Source organism: Perna viridis, chromosome 10 (assembly GCF_037379345.1).
Source record: "Perna viridis isolate PV_CMFRI_1.1 ecotype Kerala chromosome 10, ASM3737934v1, whole genome shotgun sequence".
Lineage (NCBI taxonomy): Eukaryota > Metazoa > Mollusca > Bivalvia > Mytilida > Mytilidae > Perna > Perna viridis.
The window spans coordinates 5,536,601-5,560,361 of NC_142454.1; the positions used below are offsets into that span (position 1 = coordinate 5,536,601).

The 23,761-nt window shown below is 31.7% G+C and overlaps 1 protein-coding gene across 9 annotated transcripts in view; it reads left to right on the forward strand.

The window, feature by feature from the left end:
* LOC148604269 (kelch-like protein 5) overlaps positions 1 to 20,022 on the forward strand; it is a 72,102-nt gene extending 52,080 nt beyond the window's left edge. For all 9 annotated transcript variants that reach the window (XM_088550277.1, XM_088550270.1, XM_088550276.1 and 6 more), the window contains exons 3-10: positions 1,476 to 1,672; positions 5,383 to 5,595; positions 8,066 to 8,255; positions 9,490 to 9,714; positions 10,064 to 10,226; positions 11,512 to 11,724; positions 13,090 to 13,261; positions 13,636 to 20,022. In XM_088550277.1, the coding sequence (XP_088406403.1) occupies positions 1,476 to 1,672; positions 5,383 to 5,595; positions 8,066 to 8,255; positions 9,490 to 9,714; positions 10,064 to 10,226; positions 11,512 to 11,724; positions 13,090 to 13,261; positions 13,636 to 13,695 (1,433 nt within the window). In that variant the 3' untranslated portion in view covers positions 13,696 to 20,022. The remainder of the gene's footprint in view (positions 1 to 1,475; positions 1,673 to 5,382; positions 5,596 to 8,065; positions 8,256 to 9,489; positions 9,715 to 10,063; positions 10,227 to 11,511; positions 11,725 to 13,089; positions 13,262 to 13,635) is intronic.
* Positions 20,023 to 23,761: the final 3,739 nt, after the last annotated feature.

Consider the following 23,761-nt stretch of genomic DNA (forward strand, 5'->3'; position numbering starts at 1 on the left):
TTGTCTGGTTTTTCCAATATAAAGATTGTAAATATCTTGATAATGAATTGGCTGAGATATAAAAAGGTTACAGTAACTAAGAAGAGCTTTGTGTATTTTCATATAGACAGACTATTTAATTTGTTGAGATTATAAAAGATGTTTTGTCCACTTTTTATTCGTCTCTCTTTTGGCAGTAATATGTACATGTACTACTACTGCTTCTCTGTCTGCTCCTCCAAGTATCTTTGGTTATCTAAAAAAGCTATGAAGAATATTAATTGTGTTGCCATGTTGGTCTTGACAAATGGAAAGCCATAATTGTTTCTGTGTTTTTTGTTTTTGTTCTACATATCTCCAGCCCCAAATCCCAAAAGGGATTAGACTTGAACATTTTTTTTTAATATGAGCCGGTATATCCTTAAGTGCTGATTAATTGTGGATTAAAAAGTCTTCCATGGTGATATTAATCTCAATCAGATCACCAACAAGGTCTGAAAGTGTTTGTGGTCAAGGAAAAATTTGGATTATATATACTAGGTAGTCGCATTGTAGTGAAAACTTAGGGACTTGAACCAGTGAAGAGTAATAACAAATTTACCGAAATGATAAAATTTAGGCAGTAGTCAAAAGGAAATTCTGTATAACAAATCAGCTTTGAAAATTCTTACTATTTGTAAATTTAGATTTTCATAATTATGTATGTTAGACTTTTATATCCATTTTATCTTGTTAAGAAATGTCTGCGTTTTTCCAATTTACTTCCAAAATAATCATTCAGGTATATTTGTTCCTGACACAGAAATACTTTCTGAGAAAGATTTTGAATAGGTCTGCCAGGTATTACTATTTTCATTGAATTAATTGATTGGTGACGTCAAGGAATTATTGATGCTGAAGTAAAGAGAATTGATTCAGGTCAGGTTAAATATGGAATTATATGGAATTCAGTTGTTAACAGGAGAAATTGAAAAGATGTGTTTTTAGACTTCATTAAATTTGTCCAATATTGTAGAAGCTTGAGCTGTGGGAGTGCTTATATAATTTGATAATTTGTGTTTAAATTTTGATTATTGCAAATCTGAAACTGTTAAAGATTGGTAGTACATGTCTTTCTGTAATGAGGCAACTTGCTGGAAGGTAATGAAATAAAAATTTAGATAATTTGCCTTATCAGCAGTATCAGCAACCTATTAAATATAAAACAAAAAAAAAAGCTATTTAGAAATTCATTATGACATGTGTTACGGATGGAAACTTCATGTTTCTTGTTAAGTCTTCTAGTTTGATACTGAGAGAACTGAGACAATCCTTTTTTGACCAATACTCACCAAGGTCATGTTTATTTGGAATACACCTTAGTTAATGGTATTGTTTAGCTACCTGGTTAAAGGGTAGTCATGACTAGATAATTACCAAGACTTTGAAACTTTTTTGTTGAAATGTAAATATTCAACCACTTGAAAATTCTATGAATCTTATTTTGTCTTTTATAGGAAAGATAGGTCTTCAAGAAGATACAGTAGAGAGTTTGCTATCCACTGCCTGTTTATTACAGTTATCAGAGGTTGTAGAGGCTTGCTGCAGCTTTCTTATGAAACAGCTTCACCCATCAAACTGTATTGGAATACGACAGTTTGCTGAAATCCAATGTTGTACAGATTTGTATAAAGTTGCAAATAACTATGTTATGGTAAGGTTTGTATACATATGTGAGTTTTTGTAAGAATCAGGCAAAATGGGAAAATCACAAACATGCATTGGTTTCAAAACCCCATTTAACTCAAGGATGCTTTCTCTATTTGAAAAAAAAATCAGTATTTGCTCTCTACATTACTGGATTTGCTTAGAAATTTTTCAATAGCATGTTAGGAAAATGGAGTTTTCCATTGAGGTATATGCCCTTGAAATGCTCATTTATAATGTATTTAATGAAATTATAACTCAATTCACCAAAGTAATGTGGAAAATCTTGTCTGTCTTCCTTGATTCTGATGGTGCAAATAGTCAAATCAAACATTCAAAACAGTGTTTTTTTTTCCTACCATGTTTCACCCACTGCCTGATTCTTACAGAGACTGGCACATAAATACTTTCATTGTCAAATAAGAATGACGTGTAACAGTAAAAGGACCATGCACTCAAAAAAAAAAGAGAGAAAAAAAACAGAATCAGCCAGGAATCCACCCTTACTGGCGGACACACTACCAACTTAATATACAATGGAGCATGTTCTTGTACCCATTAATATTCTTTTTATTGTCATAGAAAGAGTAATCAAGGGAACCAAGGTTATAGCGGTAATCATAAGAATGTAATCCAGGGACAAAGACCAGACAAGGAAAACAAACATGCACAACAAAGAACATAAAATAACTAAAATCATACAAAGTAACAAAAGCAAATGAGCAACTCGGTCTCCACTTAAAACTGGTAGCATGGACCAGGTGCACCGGTAGGGTATTCATGAATTAAATATTTTTAATCTTTGTTTCATATCAATCACTATACTTCGGGTCTCAAAGGCTGTTAGATTGTTCTATCGTACATACTTCGGGTCTTTAAAGCTTTTGGATAAGATTGTTTGGAATGGCCAATTCTGTACATTTGTGAGACATGAAATAACCTTGATTCCTTGCAGATTTTGTCTGTATATCTGCATATAACTTTCACAATGGGACAATCAAAGTAAGTTTCAGGCCATGTGTCACATTTGAATGTCATATCTTGTTGGTATTTACACCAATATGTGTTTCTAATAAAAAACATAGTAAAATTCACCATAGCATGTGTTTGCTTGATGAATTTCTTCAGCGATTAAAGCACTCTTAACAATAATGACATGAAGTAATTCAATGAATGAGACTTTAGTATGTAAGTGAAGCCCTTATCTCCCAATGAGATCTTACATGCCACATGCACTTCATATTATGTGCATATTGCACATTTTGTAATTCGGTAACTCCAATAAAATTTGACATTTAATGCATTGCTTTATGAATGGAGCAATTTCCCTGCAATCATTCAAAATGAGATGTCAGAATTTTTTGTTGTTGTAATAGCTAATGCTTATAAGCATTTACAACTCTTCCTGGAGCATATGTCTTTTATAGAGAGCATGCACAGAATCAAATTGTCGAAACCTTGAGAAAAAGCCTGGACAGAAAGGCAATGTACTATTATAGGGCAATGACATGTTCTAATGATCCTAAAGTTCACAATCAATATGTTCTAGTCCAAAATTCTTGTATCTTGGTGCACACCATTTTATAAAGTATTTCACAAAAAAACAATGCTTTCAAAAGTAGGTGATTTCCCCTACTATACAGTATTCTGCATTGAAGAATACCATATGGTGGGTAAATTTGGCATATTTTAGTGGTCTGTCTAAAAACTCCAAAATAAGTTCCATATGACATTTACACTGTGCTTAAGTACTCAGTGCCCCAATTAGAATCTGTCAAATTTTTCATTAATCTTTTTGCATCAAAATTGTCAAATTTTACACTAGCCAAAATAACCTGCCTTACAGTATGAGGAGGAAGCCACTTAACCTGGTATTTATGGCTGACTATTCCTGAATCTTGTCAATGCCCTGAAAAAAAAAATGGTTTGAAATTTGATAGATCATCTACCTACCTATTGCAATAGTAAACAGTCAATGCCATTTATGCATTCATGCAAAGATTGATTGATTGTTGGGGTTTAACGCCCGAGCAGCAATATTTCAGCTACATTCAGGCAATTCATGCAAAGATAATTAATGTTGTACCCAGAAAATGAAATAATGTTATGTAATTCATATTAATTTAATAGCAGTTTATAGCAGTTCTTATTATATAATTCTAAAATGAGACAAGCGTACTATAAAATTGGCTTCTTTATTTTTATTGAGTAATAATAATTAGTTTATAGAATGGTATGAAGCTTCCTTTTGTGTAAAACATTATATTACGTAATTACATGATAGTGGGTGTTCAGTAGTTCACTTTAATTTCAGAAGTCAAATACTTGATTAAAAATTAGCATTATATGCCAAAGGTCAAATTATTATCATGACTCAATATGGCATTACTTGTAAGTCCATGTGAAAATTACCACCATCATTTCAAAAGAAGTTGAATCAGGGATGTATTTTCTCTGAAGATAAGACATTTATAGATGGATCCTGGATAGATTCATCAACATTGTTGAAAGCATTGTAGGACATGGCTCATTAAATTTCCATTTGTCTCTTACTATTTTAGAATTAATGGATTTTATGTAACAGGATCAACGATAAGCATAAAAATCTTTATAGATCTCTGTTTCAAGTACAACCTCATCTAAGAATCGTGCAAATAAGGAACTAATTAATATGACACTTTTTGGAGTCAGTTTCTAAATACTGAAAGTTCTATTGTTCATTGAGTACCAATTTTTGTGGATTTTGTGGATAAGGTAGATCACAAAATTTGATTTCAGAAAGGATTATTTACTTAATTTGTATGGCAGGATCATCAAAACCATGAATTCAAGAATCCACGAACTTGTGCTTTTCCCTTAAACTATGACAATTGATACTCATGAATATAAATACTTGCACAGTAACCTAAAATCTTTCAAAAACTTATTTTTGTAATAAAAATACCTCTAAGAATTGTATCTCAGGTTAGAACAGTAATGTAATTAATCAAAACAGTTTTGTTTCATTCTGTTAAAAAAAATTTCCTGCCATTTTTTTCTCTACAGAACACTATTTATCAAGTGAGTTTTTATTACCACTTTCCCAATTTCTTAGTTCTTAGTTCACTTTTGGGACATACTTGATTCATTTACATACAAAAATGTGAACTTGTTGCCCTTTTCATGAGTTTCAGATGAACCTGTAGTAAAAAAAAAAAAATTTAATTACTTATTTTCCTTTGTGCATGAACTGTCTAAGTTAAGACATTAAGTCACATTTCATGGTGAAGTTGTCTTGTATTACTACTCATGGTCCCAGATCATCCATCCATACCATGAGAACCACTATGTTTTAACTCATCTTTTTTTTTTTAAATATTTATCAAAATTTTCAAATACAGTTTAACCTGACTCAATTCAACTTTTAACTTAATTTATCTATCATAATATGTTAATTATGATCTGTTGAACTGAACCCAGGCACACCAAAGGGACAGGTTTCACAGTAATGTGAGAAATTTTTATAAAAGTAAAATCACAAAATTTTAAATTTAAAATATAAGACAAATTCTTGAAAATTGCAGCTATGTGTACCTTGATTTTATAACTAATCAGAAATTTAAGTTCAACAAAAATTTCTAAATAAATAGTGATGAAGCAACTTCAAATTCTTCATCAGTTGGTTTTTGTTAGAAATTTTACATGTAGTGGAATTTGAATGATATTTGCTTATTTCAGGAGAACTTCGTACAAGTAATACAGAATCAGGAATACTTATTACTGCCATCAGATGAAGTATGCCGTCTTCTTGCCAGCGATGACTTAAATGTCCCAGATGAGGAGACAATATTTCATGCTCTGATGATGTGGACCAAACATGACAATGCAAACAGGAAGAAATATCTGTCCAAATTACTGGCTCATATAAAACTACCTCTTATGTCTCCACAGGTAAGAAATACCTGTCCAAATTATTGGCTCATATAAAACTACCTCTTATGTCTCCACAGGTAAGAAATACATGTAAAAAATACAGGCTTATGTAAAATCTCATCTTATGTCTGCACAGTTAAAAAATACCTGTCCCAATGAGTTGCTGATATGAAACTACTTCCTATGTCTCCATAGGCATGAAGTACCTGTCCAAATGACCGGCTCATATGAAAATACCTCTTATGTCTCCATAGGCAAGAAATACCAGTCCTAATGACTGGCTCATATGAAAATACCTCTTATGTCTCCATAGGCAAGAAATACCAGTCCTAATGACTGGCTCATATGAAAATACCTCTTATGTCTCCATAGGCAAGAAATGCCTGTCCTAATGACTGGCTCATATGAAACCCTCTAACATCTCTAGGAGTAAATCAAAATCGCTAATCTTCAAATATTCTCTGTCACTGATTTTGGCTTACTTTCAACATCTGAAATGGCACAAAAGCAATGTGCTCTAAAATCAGGTGACTTCAGCTAAAATCTTGGTTTCCTTGTTATGATTGCGTACTCTTTCATAACCGTGATGACCCGAATGTTTTTAGTTACCCAGAATCTGATTGAACAACTGGCAATGGCTATATATAGATATCAGGGGCCAGATAATATATATGACCTATGTATTGTACATTGTAATGAACCCCTGTGTTTGAATTAGAAACTGAGTAATATTACATAAATACAATGCTAACCGATCATTTCATCTTTTAATGTAAACCTTGTTCTCATACTAGCAAAAAAAAACCACATAGACATGTGTATGATATTTCAAAAGAGGTATGTTGAAGCCATCTTTGGGTCGCTTATGATATTGACCATGGAACCAGATTAGGAACCAGATTGAACAACTGGCAATGAATATTCATAGATATCAGGGCCGGGATAAATGTATATGACATGTACAGTCTAGTAACAAGCCCCTGTGCCTGAATGGGATTTTCAATGCTAACCAATCATTTCATGAACACTTTCCCTTCTAATACAAGCAAGAAACACTCGTAGAACACACATGTATGATATACAAGAGTTACATTTTTATCTCGTATGAAGCTAGAACTATGATGCTATGGCAGTTAACACTTAACAGATCTGCAGCATTACATAGAGTATAAATATATAATCATGCAAATCATATGCCTATACAAAGTACTTAAATTACGAGTGTAAGAAGTCGCTAAAAATACTAGCGTCTTAAATATACCAAATTTTTTTTAATAGATTTTCATTTGTGTTTTTTTTCCCCAGAAATTGAATTTATCAATAAAAGATTATCTTTTTAGATTGTGTAAAGAAAACAAATGATAAAAAGTTTACCTGTTTCCTTAATACCCCTTTCACATACAGGAATTATTCTTACCAGTCCTTACGATTCTCCAAAATTTACAAGACTGGTAAAACTTATACTTATAATCTACTTTTACGAATGATTTACGAGTGCTTTATGATTGGTTACAAGTATGAATATACATAGAATGAATGCAATGCATTTGTTCTCACAATTCATTGCAGTTTTAAATTCAACAATTTACAAATGCATACAATATTGTTAAGAATAATTGCCAGTACAATTCTGTCAAAGCTTTAACGGAAAATTAACGAATGGTTTACAATAAACTTACAAGTTTTTACGAATATTTGGATTTAAGTGTTTTATGAACTGTAATAATTTTTCAGTAGGGTTGCATTTACTCATATTAATTTCAGCCATACAGCCACAAGCATTCTTCGATTGAACATTCATAAAGATTTGACATGTTTTTAAATTTCAAATTATACCAAACCTTCTTACAATTTCTTCTCCAACTAGCACGGTAGGCTAACCTTCTTTCTCGTAGGCAAAGAATTTGTATATATTTGTAAAGTGTTTGTGTGAATTTTTGTTTATCTGTTTATCTATCGAAAACATACCATAAACTACTCACAATCATTTGTAAATGGATTGTAAAACAATCATATAGAATAGCAAACCAATAAGTTCTTGGGAATGCTTTATGAGTTAGTGTGATCGGTTAATGATGCCTTTCGAATCATTTACATATTAAGTAATCAATAAAAGATTAGTGGACATTCATGTAAAAAGTTTTACATGTATAAATTTTTTTTCTTCTTTCGCGGATCTATACAAATGTCTGCAAATGTACTAGTTGTTAAGATATATTTACAGATGCAAATGAGTTAAATAAGATTGCTTGTGAAGGATTATAAATTGATTATTCATAAGGAATAGTAAGAAAGATTTGTATATGTGAAGTGGGTATTAGGTCACTTGTGCTGTTACTGAAGAGGCATTTCTATAATTATATTTCATATCAGTGCAGTCATCTAGTGTAGTATTTCTCAGCTTCTTTTGATCAACAAAAACTTATCAACAGTGATATTTTTTAGATTCCATATCTGATTTATAATTGTGTTCATTTGTATTTTATAGTTCATTGCTGACAATGTGGAATGTAATCCATTTTTCCACGAGGACAAAGAATGTCAAGCTCTGATTATGGAGGCTTTAAAGTACCACTTACTACCAGAGCGACGCTCATCATTCCAAAGTCCCAGGACAAAACCTCGTAAATCTACTGTAGGCATTATGTATGCTGTTGGAGGCATTGATTGTACTAAAGGTCGGTATTCCTAACAAGTACTATCTTTAAAAAAAAGATAGCTCACATGGTAAAATTTTTTTCTTTCTACTTTTAATTTTCTTCATTTCATTCAGGAAATAACACATGGCACACAATTTCGATACATTTTTTTTTTTTTAACCCACTATGTTATCAGTATTTGGCATATTGTGGAACAGAATTGCGATCAGGTGACTTGTGTTTCCATGGAAGAGCGTCTAAAGATCAAAGGGTAAAAATTGAAAATATACCAACTGCATCAGAAAAATGTTAATACAATACATTTAATGTATGGTTACAGGATGTAGGCAGTTTTCACTTTGAAGTAAGATAGTTGAATAGTAAGAAGTGGTTTTAAATTTTAATTTCTTTTGAGTACCCTAGTTAGCTGTGTTAGTTGACCATTATGCAAAAAACAAAAATGTCATATGTGATATTTTTTAATGCTAGTGTGGCAGGATGATCTGCTTGCATTGTAGTGGAAATATATAACCAGTTAATTGACTTGGCTAAAGGATTTATTAGTTACATCAATTTCTCACTGGCCTGTCACTTAGGGTTCTAGGGGTTCAGGGGTAAAGGGGCCAAAAAGAGAGAATAAGTTGCTCTGTTTGGAGTTCATGAAATAAAGAAATGTTAATCTAAAAGTTAAAAAAACTTTAAAATTGAATCAACATAATGAAATGTGAAATAATGTTTGGTTTACAGTATTATGTAAAACATAATTTTAAATTGTCATTTTTCCGTGGCAACATTCCTTCAGGTCCTGCATTGGATTTTTAAACTAAACCTCATACATTTTGCCAGAGCCTGTCTAAGCTACGTGGAACTCTCAATAAATTTCCTTACAAAGAAAATAGCTTATAAGCTATTAGATATGGCGCCACAAGACTATTGTCATATTTCACAAGTTTTACAGTCACCATCATGAATTTGTTTGTAGTTTTAGTAGGGCCATCTTCACCATGATTTGACATCATACATGCAACTTAAGGAGTGTTTTTTTTTTTAAAGCAGAGGTTGTATACCTTTCAGATACACCTGGTCCGTACTCCCAGTTTTTAATGGAGTCTAGGTTGCTCTTTTATTATTAAGTTTCTATGTTTTATCTTTAAGTTTTGTGTTATTTATTTCATTTTGTGTGCTTCTATCCGTAGATTATAGGTATCCTGTTCTTTATCCCAATCAAAGTTTATTTGGTGTATAACTATTAACAGTAATAATTTACATCCAGGTGCAACTACTATTGAAAAATATGATCTCAGAACCAATACATGGACTCAGGTAGCAAATATGAATGGCAGAAGACTTCAGTTTGGGGTAGCTGTCATAGAGGATAAGTTGTATATAGTTGGAGGCAGGGATGGTCTTAAAACACTAAATACAGTTGAATGTTATAATCCTAAAAATAAATCTTGGACACTTATGCCACCTATGTCAACTCACAGGCATGGCTTAGGTAAGGAAAGTTATTGGAGTGTAATGTGTGATTTAAATAACCAGACAAAGCTAATGCTTATGAGTATATTCAGAGTTATCAATGACCACTTTTGATATATTTGATTTTTAGGAAACATATTTCATTACATCTATTATTAAAACATGTATATATTCTTTCCCTACTCATAATGTTTTGATTTTTTTTATTTTAGAGTTAATTCCCTTGTCATGTAATGTCTGTCCTTTTGGGTTAACTTTATCACTGATTAGTTAAAATACTATTATTTACATTTTCTTAAAAGAAGTTGAAAGTTTATAGTTATTGCTTCATCACTTAATATTTAAATTATTCTGTCTGATAATTTCAGGAGTTGGTGTGCTGGAGGGACCAATGTATGCTGTTGGAGGCCATGATGGCTGGTCTTACCTGAACACAGTTGAGAGATGGGATCCACAGGCCAGGCAGTGGAGTTATGTAGCACCTATGTCTACCTCAAGGAGTACAGTGGGAGTGGCTGTTCTTCTGGGAAAGTAAGATATGCCATAGTTAAGTCATGATTTTAAGCTGTTAGGATATAAAATTAAATTTTGGATTTTTGTTTCAGAGAAAATTACACATTTGTCTCAAGAACCAATGCTACCTCATATTTTACTGAATAGCACAAGTTCAAGACAAATTATACCTCCACTCAACATATGGGTGGTATTTTGGAATCACCTTGTCTATGCAAATTACATCACAACTTTATTTGCTCCCAATGGGTGGATTTATTTCAAAAATGATATGTGGCTTTATATAGATAAATATGTTGAAAACTATTTTGGGTGCTCTCTGATATCAACTTCTATTTTATAGAAATTTGCTTTTTTTACTATTTAAAATGATAGAAAAAACTTTTGTCACAAAAATGTTTCCTATGAGTTGTGATATGTGACTATAAAGATAGGGCATATGTTTACAGCAACTTTGGGTGCTGTACATTATCAACTTTCTGTACAAGTGAGGGTATACCAAGCACAACAATGCTTGCAACTTCATGTATTATTGTACCCTGTCGCTTCCCAGAAAGGGACATAGAAATGCCAGTGTCTGTCTTCTACACTTGTGGGCAGATTTTAGAATTGTTCATTACCATATGTAGTTGATCATATTGGGCTGCCATTTTGATTCGACAAATTTTACAGGAGTTACAGGACTTTTGTACATTGTACACTATAGGGACACTTTGTGGACGCAACTCTTGGAAACTGCTCAATGGATATTTGTGGAATTTTGGAGGAGTGTAGTTCATCATAATGCCCAGATATTTTATTTCGACCAATTTTAAATTTATATGGGTTATGGGGCTTCCACACTTCAACTTCATTTGCAACCCTATGTGGGGACATATGGCTTGTTGATATAATTGGCATTTTTGAAAGAGATAAGTAGTTCTGATATTATCACTGGAAATCAATACCTGTATATGTAATATTACTGTCTATTAGATATTACTAATTCTAAATTTGGTTTTCACAAAAGCCAAGACCAGTAATTTACAATATACTTGATGTAGTTAGTTTGCATAATGTAAAGGTATATGGTGCCCACATCAACATGAAGTATTAGGTTAGGGTCAGTATGATTTATTCCTGTTTTCTCTAATAACCAGAAACACCAAGTCATTGGTCAAAGGAAACTAATTAATAGTTACATATTGAAAATCAAATAAAAGTGTACACAACTGCTTTGAATTTAATTGCCAATAATTTGAAATGTTACTTTTAATTATATTTACACACAGATACAGTATCTAAATCTTCCTTTATATTACAGATTGTATGCAGTGGGAGGAAGAGACGGCAGTTCATGTCTGAAGACAGTTGAATGTTTCGACCCACACACCAATAAATGGCTGCCTTGTACATCGATGTCTAAGCGACGTGGTGGAGTGGGTGTAGCCACATGTGGTGGATACCTGTATGCTGTAGGAGGACATGAGGCACCTGCTACTAATCCTACATGTAGTAGATTTGAGTGTGCTGAAAGGTTTGTTGATTTGTCTCATTATTCTATAGTATAGATCTTTGTAAGAATGGGGCACATCCTACAGTGTTGGTGATACAAAAAAATCTTTGTAAGAATGGGGCACATCCTACAGTGTTGGTGGTACAAAAATATCTGTGTAAGAATGGGGCACATCCTACAGTGATGGTGATACAAAAAAATCTGTAAGAATGGGGCACATCCTACAGTGTTGGTGATACAAAACAATCTGTGTAAGAATGGGGCAGACCCTACAGTGTTGGTGATACAAAAAAATCTGTGTAAGAATGGGGCACATCCTACAGTGTTGGTGATACAAAAAAATCTTTGTAAGAATGGGGCACATCCTACAGTGTTGGTGATACAAAAATATCTGTGTAAGAATGGGGCACATCCTACAGTGATGGTGATACAAAAAAATCTGTGTAAGAATGGGGCACATCCTACTGTGTTGGTGATACAAAACAATCTGTGTAAGAATGGGGCACATCCTACAGTGTTGGTGATACAAAACAATCTGTGTAAGAATGGGGCACATCCTACTGTGTTGGTGATACAAAACAATCTGTGTAAGAATGGGGCACATCCTACAGTGTTGGTGATACAAAACAATCTGTGTAAGAATGGGGCACATCCTACAGTGTTGGTGATACAAAAAAATCTTTGTAAGAATGGGGCACATCCTACAGTGATGGTGATACAAAAAAAAATCTTTGTAAGAATGGGGCAGATCCTACAGTGATGGTGATACAAAAAAATCTTTGTAAGAATGGGCACATCCTACAGTGTTGGTGATACAAAAACATCTATGTAAGAATGGGGCACATTCTTCAGTGATGGTGATACAAAAAAAAATCTGTGTAAGAATGGGGCACATCCTACAGTGATGGTGATACAAAAAAATGTATCTGTAACAATGAATTCATGTCCTATAATGACAGTGATACAAGAAAACGCTTTGTGTTGTTACCTAAACTGTAAATTTTATCTGATGACATTCAAAGTATTGAGACCTTGATTTTATCTTTCTGTTAGATAGTTCAAGGTATTTAAAGGATGCTAAAAATGTATGTAAATCAACTGATATAGTGTATTATGTTAGATTTCTGTCCATATCTTTATATATATATATATATATATATATATTGTGCAGTACTCTAACTAACAATTTTTCTTTTATCTTGAACGAAACACATATTTGATTTATTTTCAGTTTGAGTTAAGTATTATATCCATGTATTGTAATAGATCATAGAAGTAGAAAAATATTTTGTAATTGAATGCTCAAATTTTCTATCAATTATTGGGAGGTTGTGGCTTAATACTTTAAGTTTAGGTTTCAGTTGTGTAAAAAGTTCTCCTTTTCAGATATGACCCAACATGTGATCAATGGACAATGGTTTCCCCAATCAGTTCCCCAAGGGATGCTGTAGGACTATGTGTATTAGGAGACAAGGTGTTTGCTGTTGGTGGATATGATGGACAGTCCTATCTCCAGGATGTAGAGTGCTATGATCCTGTTACTAATGAATGGGAGAAGGTTGGAATATAGTATTGGATATTCTCCACTGTATTAAATTTCATTAAAATAAATGCACATGCTGTATGAAAAAAGTTACACATTTTTTAGAGTCCAATAAAGTTTTTAAAAAAAAACAAACAAAAGATTATGCAGTACTTGCTAACACTGATTAATGCCAGAGATACAATGCCTTGCATTTTGAATATTTTTGAAAAACAAAACTTTTCTCTAATTACTAATTTAAATATAAAAAACGTAAGAGTTGTCAACTTTAATATAAATCAATAATCGACACCTACTCCAGCAAATCTAGTTTCAATTATTGTATGAATTGTGTTACTATTTTAAAAGAATAAATACATTTAAAATAACAATCTTTTCATATATTTCAGATGGCACCACTGTGTACTGGACGAGCAGGTGCTTGTGTTGTCCATGTACCGCACAGATGACTAGAGCGGAAATGGTCACTATCTTCATTGAAGAAGTGGCCATCAGGGTTCTTCAGAGGAAGGAAGCATAAATCTCACCACAGGACTCAACACCATGATGCGTTATGAACTTAATTTGGTTACAGTCAACTTTTAAAAGTAGTCAAATTTACAACATTTTGTTGCTACTGATAACTAGCGCAGTTGAATTGACCACAGACAGTTTATTCCTGGTGACATGAAGAGATGAGTCATTTTAATATTATACTTGTGATAGTATATGTCTAAGATTTAAGCATTTCTAATACAAAAAATATAGATTTTACCATTGGTTGTTGTTCAACAGTCTGATAGCCAAGCTAGTAAAACTTTGGTTGGGCTTAGGAAATTGTTCAAACCATTGTGATTATGTTATGAAGAAAATTTTAATTTTGAGCTTGTTACTGTAATACCCCACACTATGCTATCTTAAAACCTGACCTGAATATATATATATTTGTCAACTTCTTACCCTTTTCGATACATAAATGTTATAGTTGAATTTTTTTATAGCTTTTAATTTGCATTTTGATTAATAAGCAAAGGAAGTTCTAAAATCAGGGAAAAAAATCTGGAGGTGGGGGAATGAATCTTGTTTTGGTCTGACAAATTTTTAAGTGGAACAGCGTATAATTTAAAAAAAAAAAGAAAATACCCATAAAGATTAATTAAATGCATGTTTCAAGACATGATACTGTAGAAAACTGTGCATCATGTTTTTGTGCTTTGAAATGTGAATGATATAAAGATGGTAAGGTCTATATTAGTGGTATTTTATTGTATGGTGGGAATCAATGATTAGTTTCGAATACTGTGAAAGTACTTTAATTTGTGGGTACAAATTTTCATGGTTAAGGAAAAAAAATATCAGTTTGTAGATTCTTGCATTCATGGATTTGACAACTCTGTCATACCATGAAATGGAAAATTTCATTTTCATTGGGCACCAAATTTCTTTTTTTACCAAACCCAAAGAAAAGCACAAAAATTGGTATATCAGGAACAATGATACTTTCACAGTATGTTATAGTGACAGAATGAAACTGATTCACTTTATAAATCATATGTCTTAAGGACTAACAACAGGTCAATGTTTCCATGCCCTAGAGTTTGTATGATTTTAATGCAGTATAAAATTACTGTTCAATAACAATCATACTATACTGCGTATGTATTTGTTGAGGTCTCTGTTACATGGTGAGGTAATTATGTTGAATTGTTTTGAATTTACCAGGGTTTTCACTGTTTTTATAATTTTCAAATCATGATCACTAAGTTGCTTGTTATTCATTTTTATCTTCATTTTTAAAAGTATTTTTTAAAAGCAGCTGTCAATGCAAATTTAACTTAGATAATACCATGCCACTTGCCAATTAAAGATTTAAAAGACAAATTTACTAAACACCTAATAATTGTGATTGACCTGTATATTGGGACTGTGGTAACTATACACCCTCATCAAGTTTTTTTACAGCTAGGTATAAACTCAGTATTATGAGAAGTGTTTATGTAAATTATTAGCTTACCATTGTATTAATAGAGATTTTAATATAGAAAAAAAACACCCTCATCAAGTTTTTTTACAGCTAGGTATAAACTCAGTATTATGAGAAGTGTTTATGTAAATTATTAGCTTACCATTGTATTAATAGAGATTTTAATATAGAAAAAAAATATCCAGTGACTGGTATTGTTTTGTTACTTTAAATAACTTTGGATAGCACTACATTAAAATCATTAAACAGAGTATCATTTTCTGTTGGTGAATACAATTTATTTTCCATTTGTTTTTAAAGATAAGCACATGCTCAGTTCAATGAAATAATTTAACTAATTAAAACACTAATGTTTAGTGTTAATTAAAATTAAAAAAAACTAATTAAAAAATACCTTCATATTATTGTTACCAATTTCAAAGTAGGCTGATAGTTATGATATGTAAATTTTATGTAATTGATTATATGGTAAGGGAGATAATTTTGATTTTACACTTGTGGTGCATGTGATAAGCACATTGCTATGCTATTTGTGTTTTTTTTTTTTTTTTTTTTCTTTTAATCCAGTCTTTAGTGCTATAAAATGTAAGTGCTAACTTGTTATTTTAGTCTTAAAGGCATAATGGTAGTTGTTCCTGTTTTTTTTTATGTTCTTCAATCTAAACGTGATAGTCTTTAGTTTTCTTGCAATTTTACAAATTTCAACATTTTTGTTGCTCTCATAAGATCATGTCTGATAAGAAAATTTTGGTTGTATTTGATGAATTCTCATTAAAAACAATATTATTTGTTTTGTTTTGTTTTATTTTGTTTTCATTTCTTTCTTTTCTTTTCTTTTCTTTTCTCCTGTATTTTCCCAATATATAACTATATTCTCAGTGCCTTTTGAGACTTAGTGCCTTTATTGTTTAAACATTTGTTGTGTTGTAAAATAGACAAGAGTTCACCAACTCACACTTTTCTTTGTTGGGACCAAAATGTTGTATCTTAAAACTTTGGGATTTAAAGTTGTAGAAGTTGTGTATTTAAATTTTACTTGTCACATTTTAATCAATGTTTACATTTGTTGTTTGACAAATTATTAGTTTAGTTATTATGTGCAATGATCATTAACTTCATCTGTAGATATTATTTCCATATTTTTCTTAAGGATTTTTTCCAGAGCTGTTAAATATTTTGGTCAAGAAGTGTCAAAGTTGTCAGTGATACATGATACATGACAGCTTCAGATTAGTAACAGAATACAAAGGTTTTTAAACCTAAAATTCAGTATTAATGTTTTTTTCTTTTCCAATCTTGTTTTTCATTGATTGTTGACTATTGAACTACATTTCTCCAAGTAGTCATCTTCCGCTAATCCAGTTTATATAAGTTCCGGGAAAAGCTTAGGATCATCCAAATTCTATTAATATAATTCTGTAAATAATAGTTTCAAAGTGACATCATTTCAAGTCTTTCAATCAATGTACATGTATTTCTTTCACATTGAAGGTGCTTATCTAGAGAGATCTTCAAGATGCTTAAAATCTTGCTCAAAGTGAGTTTGCTTGTTACACTTTCAACATATCATTTGTAACATCGAATCATACCTGGAGTAATCATATCAATGGTATTAATGCACAGATTTGTACTTCAAAGGCTTGATTACCATTTTTTGTATTAAATTACTAATTTGTAAATTATGGTACATGTACATGTATCAGTGTGCATATAGAACTGATTTTTCTGTAAAAGAACTAGTGATTTGTGTGGCATTGGGAAATGTAAATATTGTTTTATAAGTGTATAGAATTTTTTTTTAAGTTTTTCTTCTAACAACACATCACAAAAAGTTCATTATTATTGAATTTGTTAAATATCTGAGGAATTTTATGGGAAAAGTTTTAAGTATTTTTGAGATTACCAAATTTGTGAGAAATCTTATGCCATGTCAGTAATTTACCCTGAAACATGTTGGAAATGTAATTTAAGTAATAATTAAGGAGAATTGTTGCCATCTTCGTGTAATTTACATCTACTAGTCAAATTATGTCTCTCTCTTAGTTGGGTTATTTTTCCCTCTTAGGTGGGTTATGTCTCCCCCTTAGGTGGGCTATTTCTCCCTATTTGGTTGGTTATGTCTTCCTCTGTTGGGTTATTTCTCCCTCTTAGGTGGGTTTTGCCTCCCTCTTTGTTGGGTTATTTTTCCCTCTTAGGTGGGTTATGTCTCCCTCTTTGTTGGGTTATTTTTTCCTCTTAGTTGGGTTATGGTCATGTTGTTTTTACTATCCTTCTTTCTGTCTTACATTATTATAAGTGCAACTCCGTGGAAACTATTTCACCAAATTTCATGAAACTATGTAGGTAGTTAGGACATGATATACAGTTGTGCATGAATTTATGATTTATGATACCCCTTTGAATGGGTGAAGACATAAGTTTTTGTAGGCAAACTTTAATTATAGTTTGTGAAACCTGTAAACTATGTACACTAGAATTCTATTAATAATTTGTGCAAGATTGAAAGCATTAGCATTCAAATTAATGTAAGTCTTCCACCAAAACAATTGTATATATTGTACATAAATAGTAAATTATTTTTCCATTGCAAGTAGGATTAATTAAATGTACAAAGTGGTGTCATAGTGTTTCATACTTCCTGTAGTCCAGTGTTTTGTACTGTTAAGGTAATGGTTATTAAGGCCAGAAAAAAACGTTCTTTGTTTCTCAGGCTTTCCCGTTCTGCATAACCAAGTCAATTCAGACCAAGCACATATTTCATCATTAATTATTTTGCATTATTTAGTTATTTCAAATTTTTGAATGCTGAACACTTGTTTCAAGGAATAACCAGATGTGTTCAAATGTAAACTTCCTTTGTTTTTGGTTCTAATGTGGAGATGAGAGTTTACTCCTTGAATATAAAAAATGCAAGAACTTTACGATGATTACAAAATATATAAAATATCTCTCCTTTTTTAATTGCTTTTTTATGGTAAGTTGCCTGTGTGTGAAGCAAAAAATTTACTTGTTGCCTTAGTTGACATAATTTCTGTATTAATGTTACAAGTTTTCTTTTAAAAGTTGTAGAAGTTACAGAGATTATTGATATATTTTGGGTATAAAAGATATTTTTTTTGTTATAAATGTTCTGGAAAGTGAGATTTCCAATGTAATTTTTGAAGATTTTTTTTAATAACACATATACCCCAACTATTCAGGTAAAAATCTAGTGTCATTTGATAAATTCAAAAGATTACATAAATAATCTTTTCTCTTCTTTTGAAATGATTTATGAGTATATGATAGTTCAAGCAATGATAATGTTCTGGGGAAAGTCTACCCTTGCTTAGATGGTTATCACCTGATGGGCTATCTCGGGTATTAATAAGGGTGTTAAAACTTTCTTTCTTTCATTCTATAGAATAGGTTTTTAAAATCTGTGTCAGAAAGAAAGTATACATTTTGTCTTTGTTCAGTTGACTGCCAAAGGAAGTTCATCAGATGATTATTATCTGAACATGAGAAGACCAATTCTATTGCCTTAACATCATTGTTGTATGAACTGTAAAGCTCATTATTGGCCAGTGGCAAAGGCAGGTTAAGTTATCCCCATTGAGAAGGGGATTAAGCATTTCAAAAATGACATGATTTCCTTGTCTAATGGTCTGTTCATTTCAGTTTTTTAAATGTGTAGAAATGTATTCCAAACATGTAAGACCTGAAATTCCAGTAACCTTTCACATTACTATACTCGGCGTCACATAAATAACATACTGTTAAAATTTGAATAAAAATATTTTCTACGACTTTATTGACACCAACCGTTGTTTAAATTGTCTTAAATGACTTGCTCATTCGTTTAGCCAAACAGCTTCTCAAAAACAAGTCGCTTATAAGCTTAAATCATGCGTAACAAATCCTTACGGGAAAATCCCATACTAATATCCGCCATGTTGGTTTTTACGGGACGATTTGTTTACAAACGAAGTTCGTAAGTTCCTGTCGAACTCCGGTGACAATCGTCTGCTTGATCAACTTCTCGGTATTGTACGTTGTTCGCGTAAAATAAATCCGAGATATCCGAAATAACGCCGAAGTGCATTCTGGGTTCTTCGGTTTTTGGACAAACCATTTAAACGTAAACAACATCTCCTAGCAACCCGATCACTGTAAACATGGCCGACTTTTTACAATGTAAATATTGGCACCCAGAATTAAAATCTGACCGGAATTTAACGATTCAATGTTTAGGGAGAAGCCGTTTGGCTAAACGAATGAGCAAGTCATTTAAGACAATTTAAACGACGGTAGGTGTCAATAAAGTCGTAGAAAATATTTTTATTCAAATTTTAACAGTATGTTATTTATGTGACGCCGACTATACAGAGTGATTGAAGTTATATTAGATAAAAAAAATCCTTGAATTATGCAAATAATGAATTTACTTCTTCTACAAAGTCTGAGAAATCATATATAAAAAGATTGAACACTAGTAGTGCCCTTTGTGAATGTTAATATGATGTTGGGGTCACAGCTAAACATTCATAAACCTGCGTGTTTTACCAATCAACATCATATTTTATCTGTGACTAATTTTGTAAAGTTTTTGCTTTATACCATAATGATACAGTCTATCAATAAATAGACTGTTAACATTTTTCCCCTGCTGAATTAGTATTTTTTTTTTATGAAGTTGCAATATTGTTTATATTTAGAGAATAGCGGTTGTTTGTTAGGAGGAAATAATCCATCCATTCATTGTATTATGTAAATACTTCTCCTTATTTTATACTTTGTAATAAAAATGAGAAAAATAAAATTCTTAAAACTATCTTTGTTCTTCATTCATTTTTACCAGTGTCACAACTGGTGAAAGCAGGTCTGGAAGCTGCTTGATTCTACCTGTCTGTAATACGTGAGGATTAATTTTATAATCTGTAATACCTGTGGATTAACTATATAATCTGTAATACGTGGGGAATTAACTACATAATATGTAATACGTGATGATTAACTATATAATCTGTAATAGGTGAGGATTAACTATATAATCTGTAATACGTGGGGAATTAACTACATAATCTGTAATACGTGGGGAATTAACTACATAATCTGTAATAGGTGAGGATTAACTATATAATCTGTAATAGGTGAGGATTAACTATATAATCTGTAACTCAACAAACATAGAACCAGTATTATTCAAACTTTGCACAGTGTCTTTAATTATTGAGAAATAGTTAAACATGTTATCCGTATCATTTATTCAAGACTTATCGTGGACAGTACTTTATGTATAAATGAAAGCTTCTATTTTATGATCACAGAAATTAAACTTTATTGTTAAAAAGAGTAATCAAGGGCACCAAGGTTATAGCTGCAATCAAAAGAATGCAATCCAGGGACAAACACCAAACATGGAAACAGACATACACAACAAAGAACATAAAGGAACTAAAATCATACATACAAAATTCAGCAGAAGAGTTCACTTAGCAAAACTGGTATTTACCATGAGGCAAGTCAGGTATAAGGAGTGTGTCAATTTAAAGCACAAAAGCGGGATAAATGCTTATTTCAGCATATAGTGAAACAAAAAATTAGGGTGTGATGTTAGTTTGTTCTTTTGGTTCTGGGATTACTGAAATCTAATAGTTTATTTCAGGAATGTAGGGAAATCAAATCGCTTGTTTTAGTGGTGTAGTGAAATCAAATTGATATATATATTTGACGATTTGAATTCAATATCTTTAGATAGATAGATAGATAGATAGATAGATAGATAGATGGATAGATATTGAATTCAAATCGTTTGTTTAGGGGTACAGTAAAATCAAATAGCTTTTGCCCTGGCTTGGGTATATAAGATTTGACCTGTCTGTCAGTCTGTCTATGTGTCATAGTATGATGTCATCTGGATAGCGTTTTCATTAGTTGATTTATTTTCACAAAGCTTTGGAAAGTTTTTCGTAATAGTAAATGCTTGAAAGGGGTTGATTTTTTTAGACATCTGTCAAGAGGGGCTACTTTAATAATTTGTAAAGACTTGTATAGGAAGTTAGATGAAAATTGGTGAAAATGTTTTTGAGTTATTGTGTGAAGTGTGATCGATAGGCAGACGAAAGGAACGTGCCTAAATCATTAAGTCCTCCCCTAAAAAAAGTGTTCCCCTCCACTGATTTCTACACCAACGGAACGATGGGCAAATAACGGTCTACAATAATACGTACCGTCTATAAAGACAGGTGTATAAAATAACACAGCATACAGATGACAACATACAGCGGTGAGGGACGAATACACGATACAAATACAAAACTTTCAGGAAGCATTGTTGTGTAGAGTATAATCAGGTATGGTTACACCGCATTTCTTATACATATCCCCTTTATAGAACAGTACCTATATGTAAACCAATACAATGTTAGTTCAATATGGCCTTTTTGGTTGTTTATTATTATTATTTTTATTATTTTTGTTTTGTTTTGTTTTGTTTTTTGCAATGGTGTGAAAATACATTCACCAATACTGAATTGAACAGAAATATTAAATGTAGGACTCATAACTCCCACAGAAATTACACTAAAGAAATCTTTTTTTCGACTTAAATTTTAACCATCAGATCGCTTGGAAAATAAGATTTGAGGAAACCTTATGTTGATAGATTTTGTTGAACTGGTCTTTCATTCTAATCTCTCGAGTGAAATAATAACTGAACTAGATAGGTATTCACAACCAAGATTAATTTCAATAACAACATTACAGTGATCTTACTTCAACTATTGTATTCCTTTGTTGTTAATCTGCTGAACAATATAAAGGATTGACAAAGCTATTGGGACATTTAAGCTGACCAATTGCTATTGAAAGTTTTGATGAGAATTCACATGTGAAATTTTTCATAACCAGCTCCTGGTTATTTAAATCTGAAGCAGCTACCTGGAATGTCCTGGATAATTCTATTATCATTGATTCAACTATGATGAATAACATTGTGTTCTGTATTTTGAAGACAAAATGAAAAAAAACCCGATATTTTGTACAGTATACTAAAGTTATTTATCAACTAAACGACAGATGTCTTCCATGTCATAATAAAAGTTAATGTTTATTACGTCCTTCATAAATTTGGAGTCCTTCTAAGGTACCGTTTTAATGAAAAGTGTATGTAGTTGAGAAACAAGTGCTATATAGTTTGAATTTCACTGAATTTCATTGGAATTATATATTTTTTTAATCGTGCTATGATTTTCAGGTGTAAAGTTTATTGCTAATAAAATGTGAATGATTTCCATTATAAAATTGTTAGGGATTAACTGCACTGAATTTCATAGTTTGGGATTCCGTACCATGATAATATATTTACCTGTACTAGGGTTCTCTATGCATATATTTTGAATAAAAATCTAGTACACGATGGAGTCAAATTTGAGACAGGATAATTTAAATAAATTGTAGCATAAACTTCAAGTCATTGTTCGTTGCATGAAAATGTTTATTATTTTTTTATTTCTATAACAAGCCATTTCATATTTGAAAAATCAATTTGGGACTCATAAGTTTAAAGCTTTATTCTTGGAGAAATATTTAAAAAAAAAATTCCAAACCATAAGTTTTCCACATAAGTATAAGCTGACATTTTTCATCTCGATGGAGTTGTTGTCTATTTGATATATTCACCATATTCATTCTCGTTATATTCATAACACTGTTTATCCCTGTGGGGCTGTTGTCTGTTTGACATATTCATTATATCCATTCTCTTTATATTCAAGACATTTCTCATCACGGTAGGGTTGTTGTCTATTTTACATATTTACCATAGCCACTATATATGCTAGACACGTACATAGACAAAAATTAACATGTTTCATATACTATAATTAAAGAACAATAATTGCAAGTACAAAAAGCGCATATCCTAAAAAAATGTGACTAATATTCATAAGCTGATCACATGCTATGTCGGATGAGAGACATAGGCTGTTGACTGCTTTACATCTGTCTAGGCAAATTCTCACGAGTGAGTTGCTTCCTATTCATCAACTATTACAATATCAACTGGTCAGTTTTAATCACAAATAGCTAACGAAAGAGTGTCATGGTTATAGGAAAATTACTCTAAGTCACCACTCTCACTGAAGGAGCAACAATATACTAAAGAATTTAATTTTGAAATCTAATAAACACCTTTGGTAAAGCAATCTTATTTATCATGGTAGATGTATTTCTAATCCCAAAACCATTAAGCTCGAAGAAGCATATACAGTGACAGCTCATTTTGGTTATATGAGTAAACTTTTGATTCAACAGACCTGTTATGTTTTTGTTTACAAGCAATAGGCTCTAGGTAACCTGAAATATCCGGGCTTATACCTTTTGCATTGCTACTTTATCGTAACCAAGTTTGGACCATTGCAATTGTTTTTAACCTTTGTTTGGATATTGCCAATTGTTATATTATTTTGATTATTTTAGTTGGATATTGCCTAAAGTTTGTTAATGCTAAGGAGTCCTCTCAACTATTTTGTTGTTTCTTTTTATAATGATGAAATATTCACTACTAACAC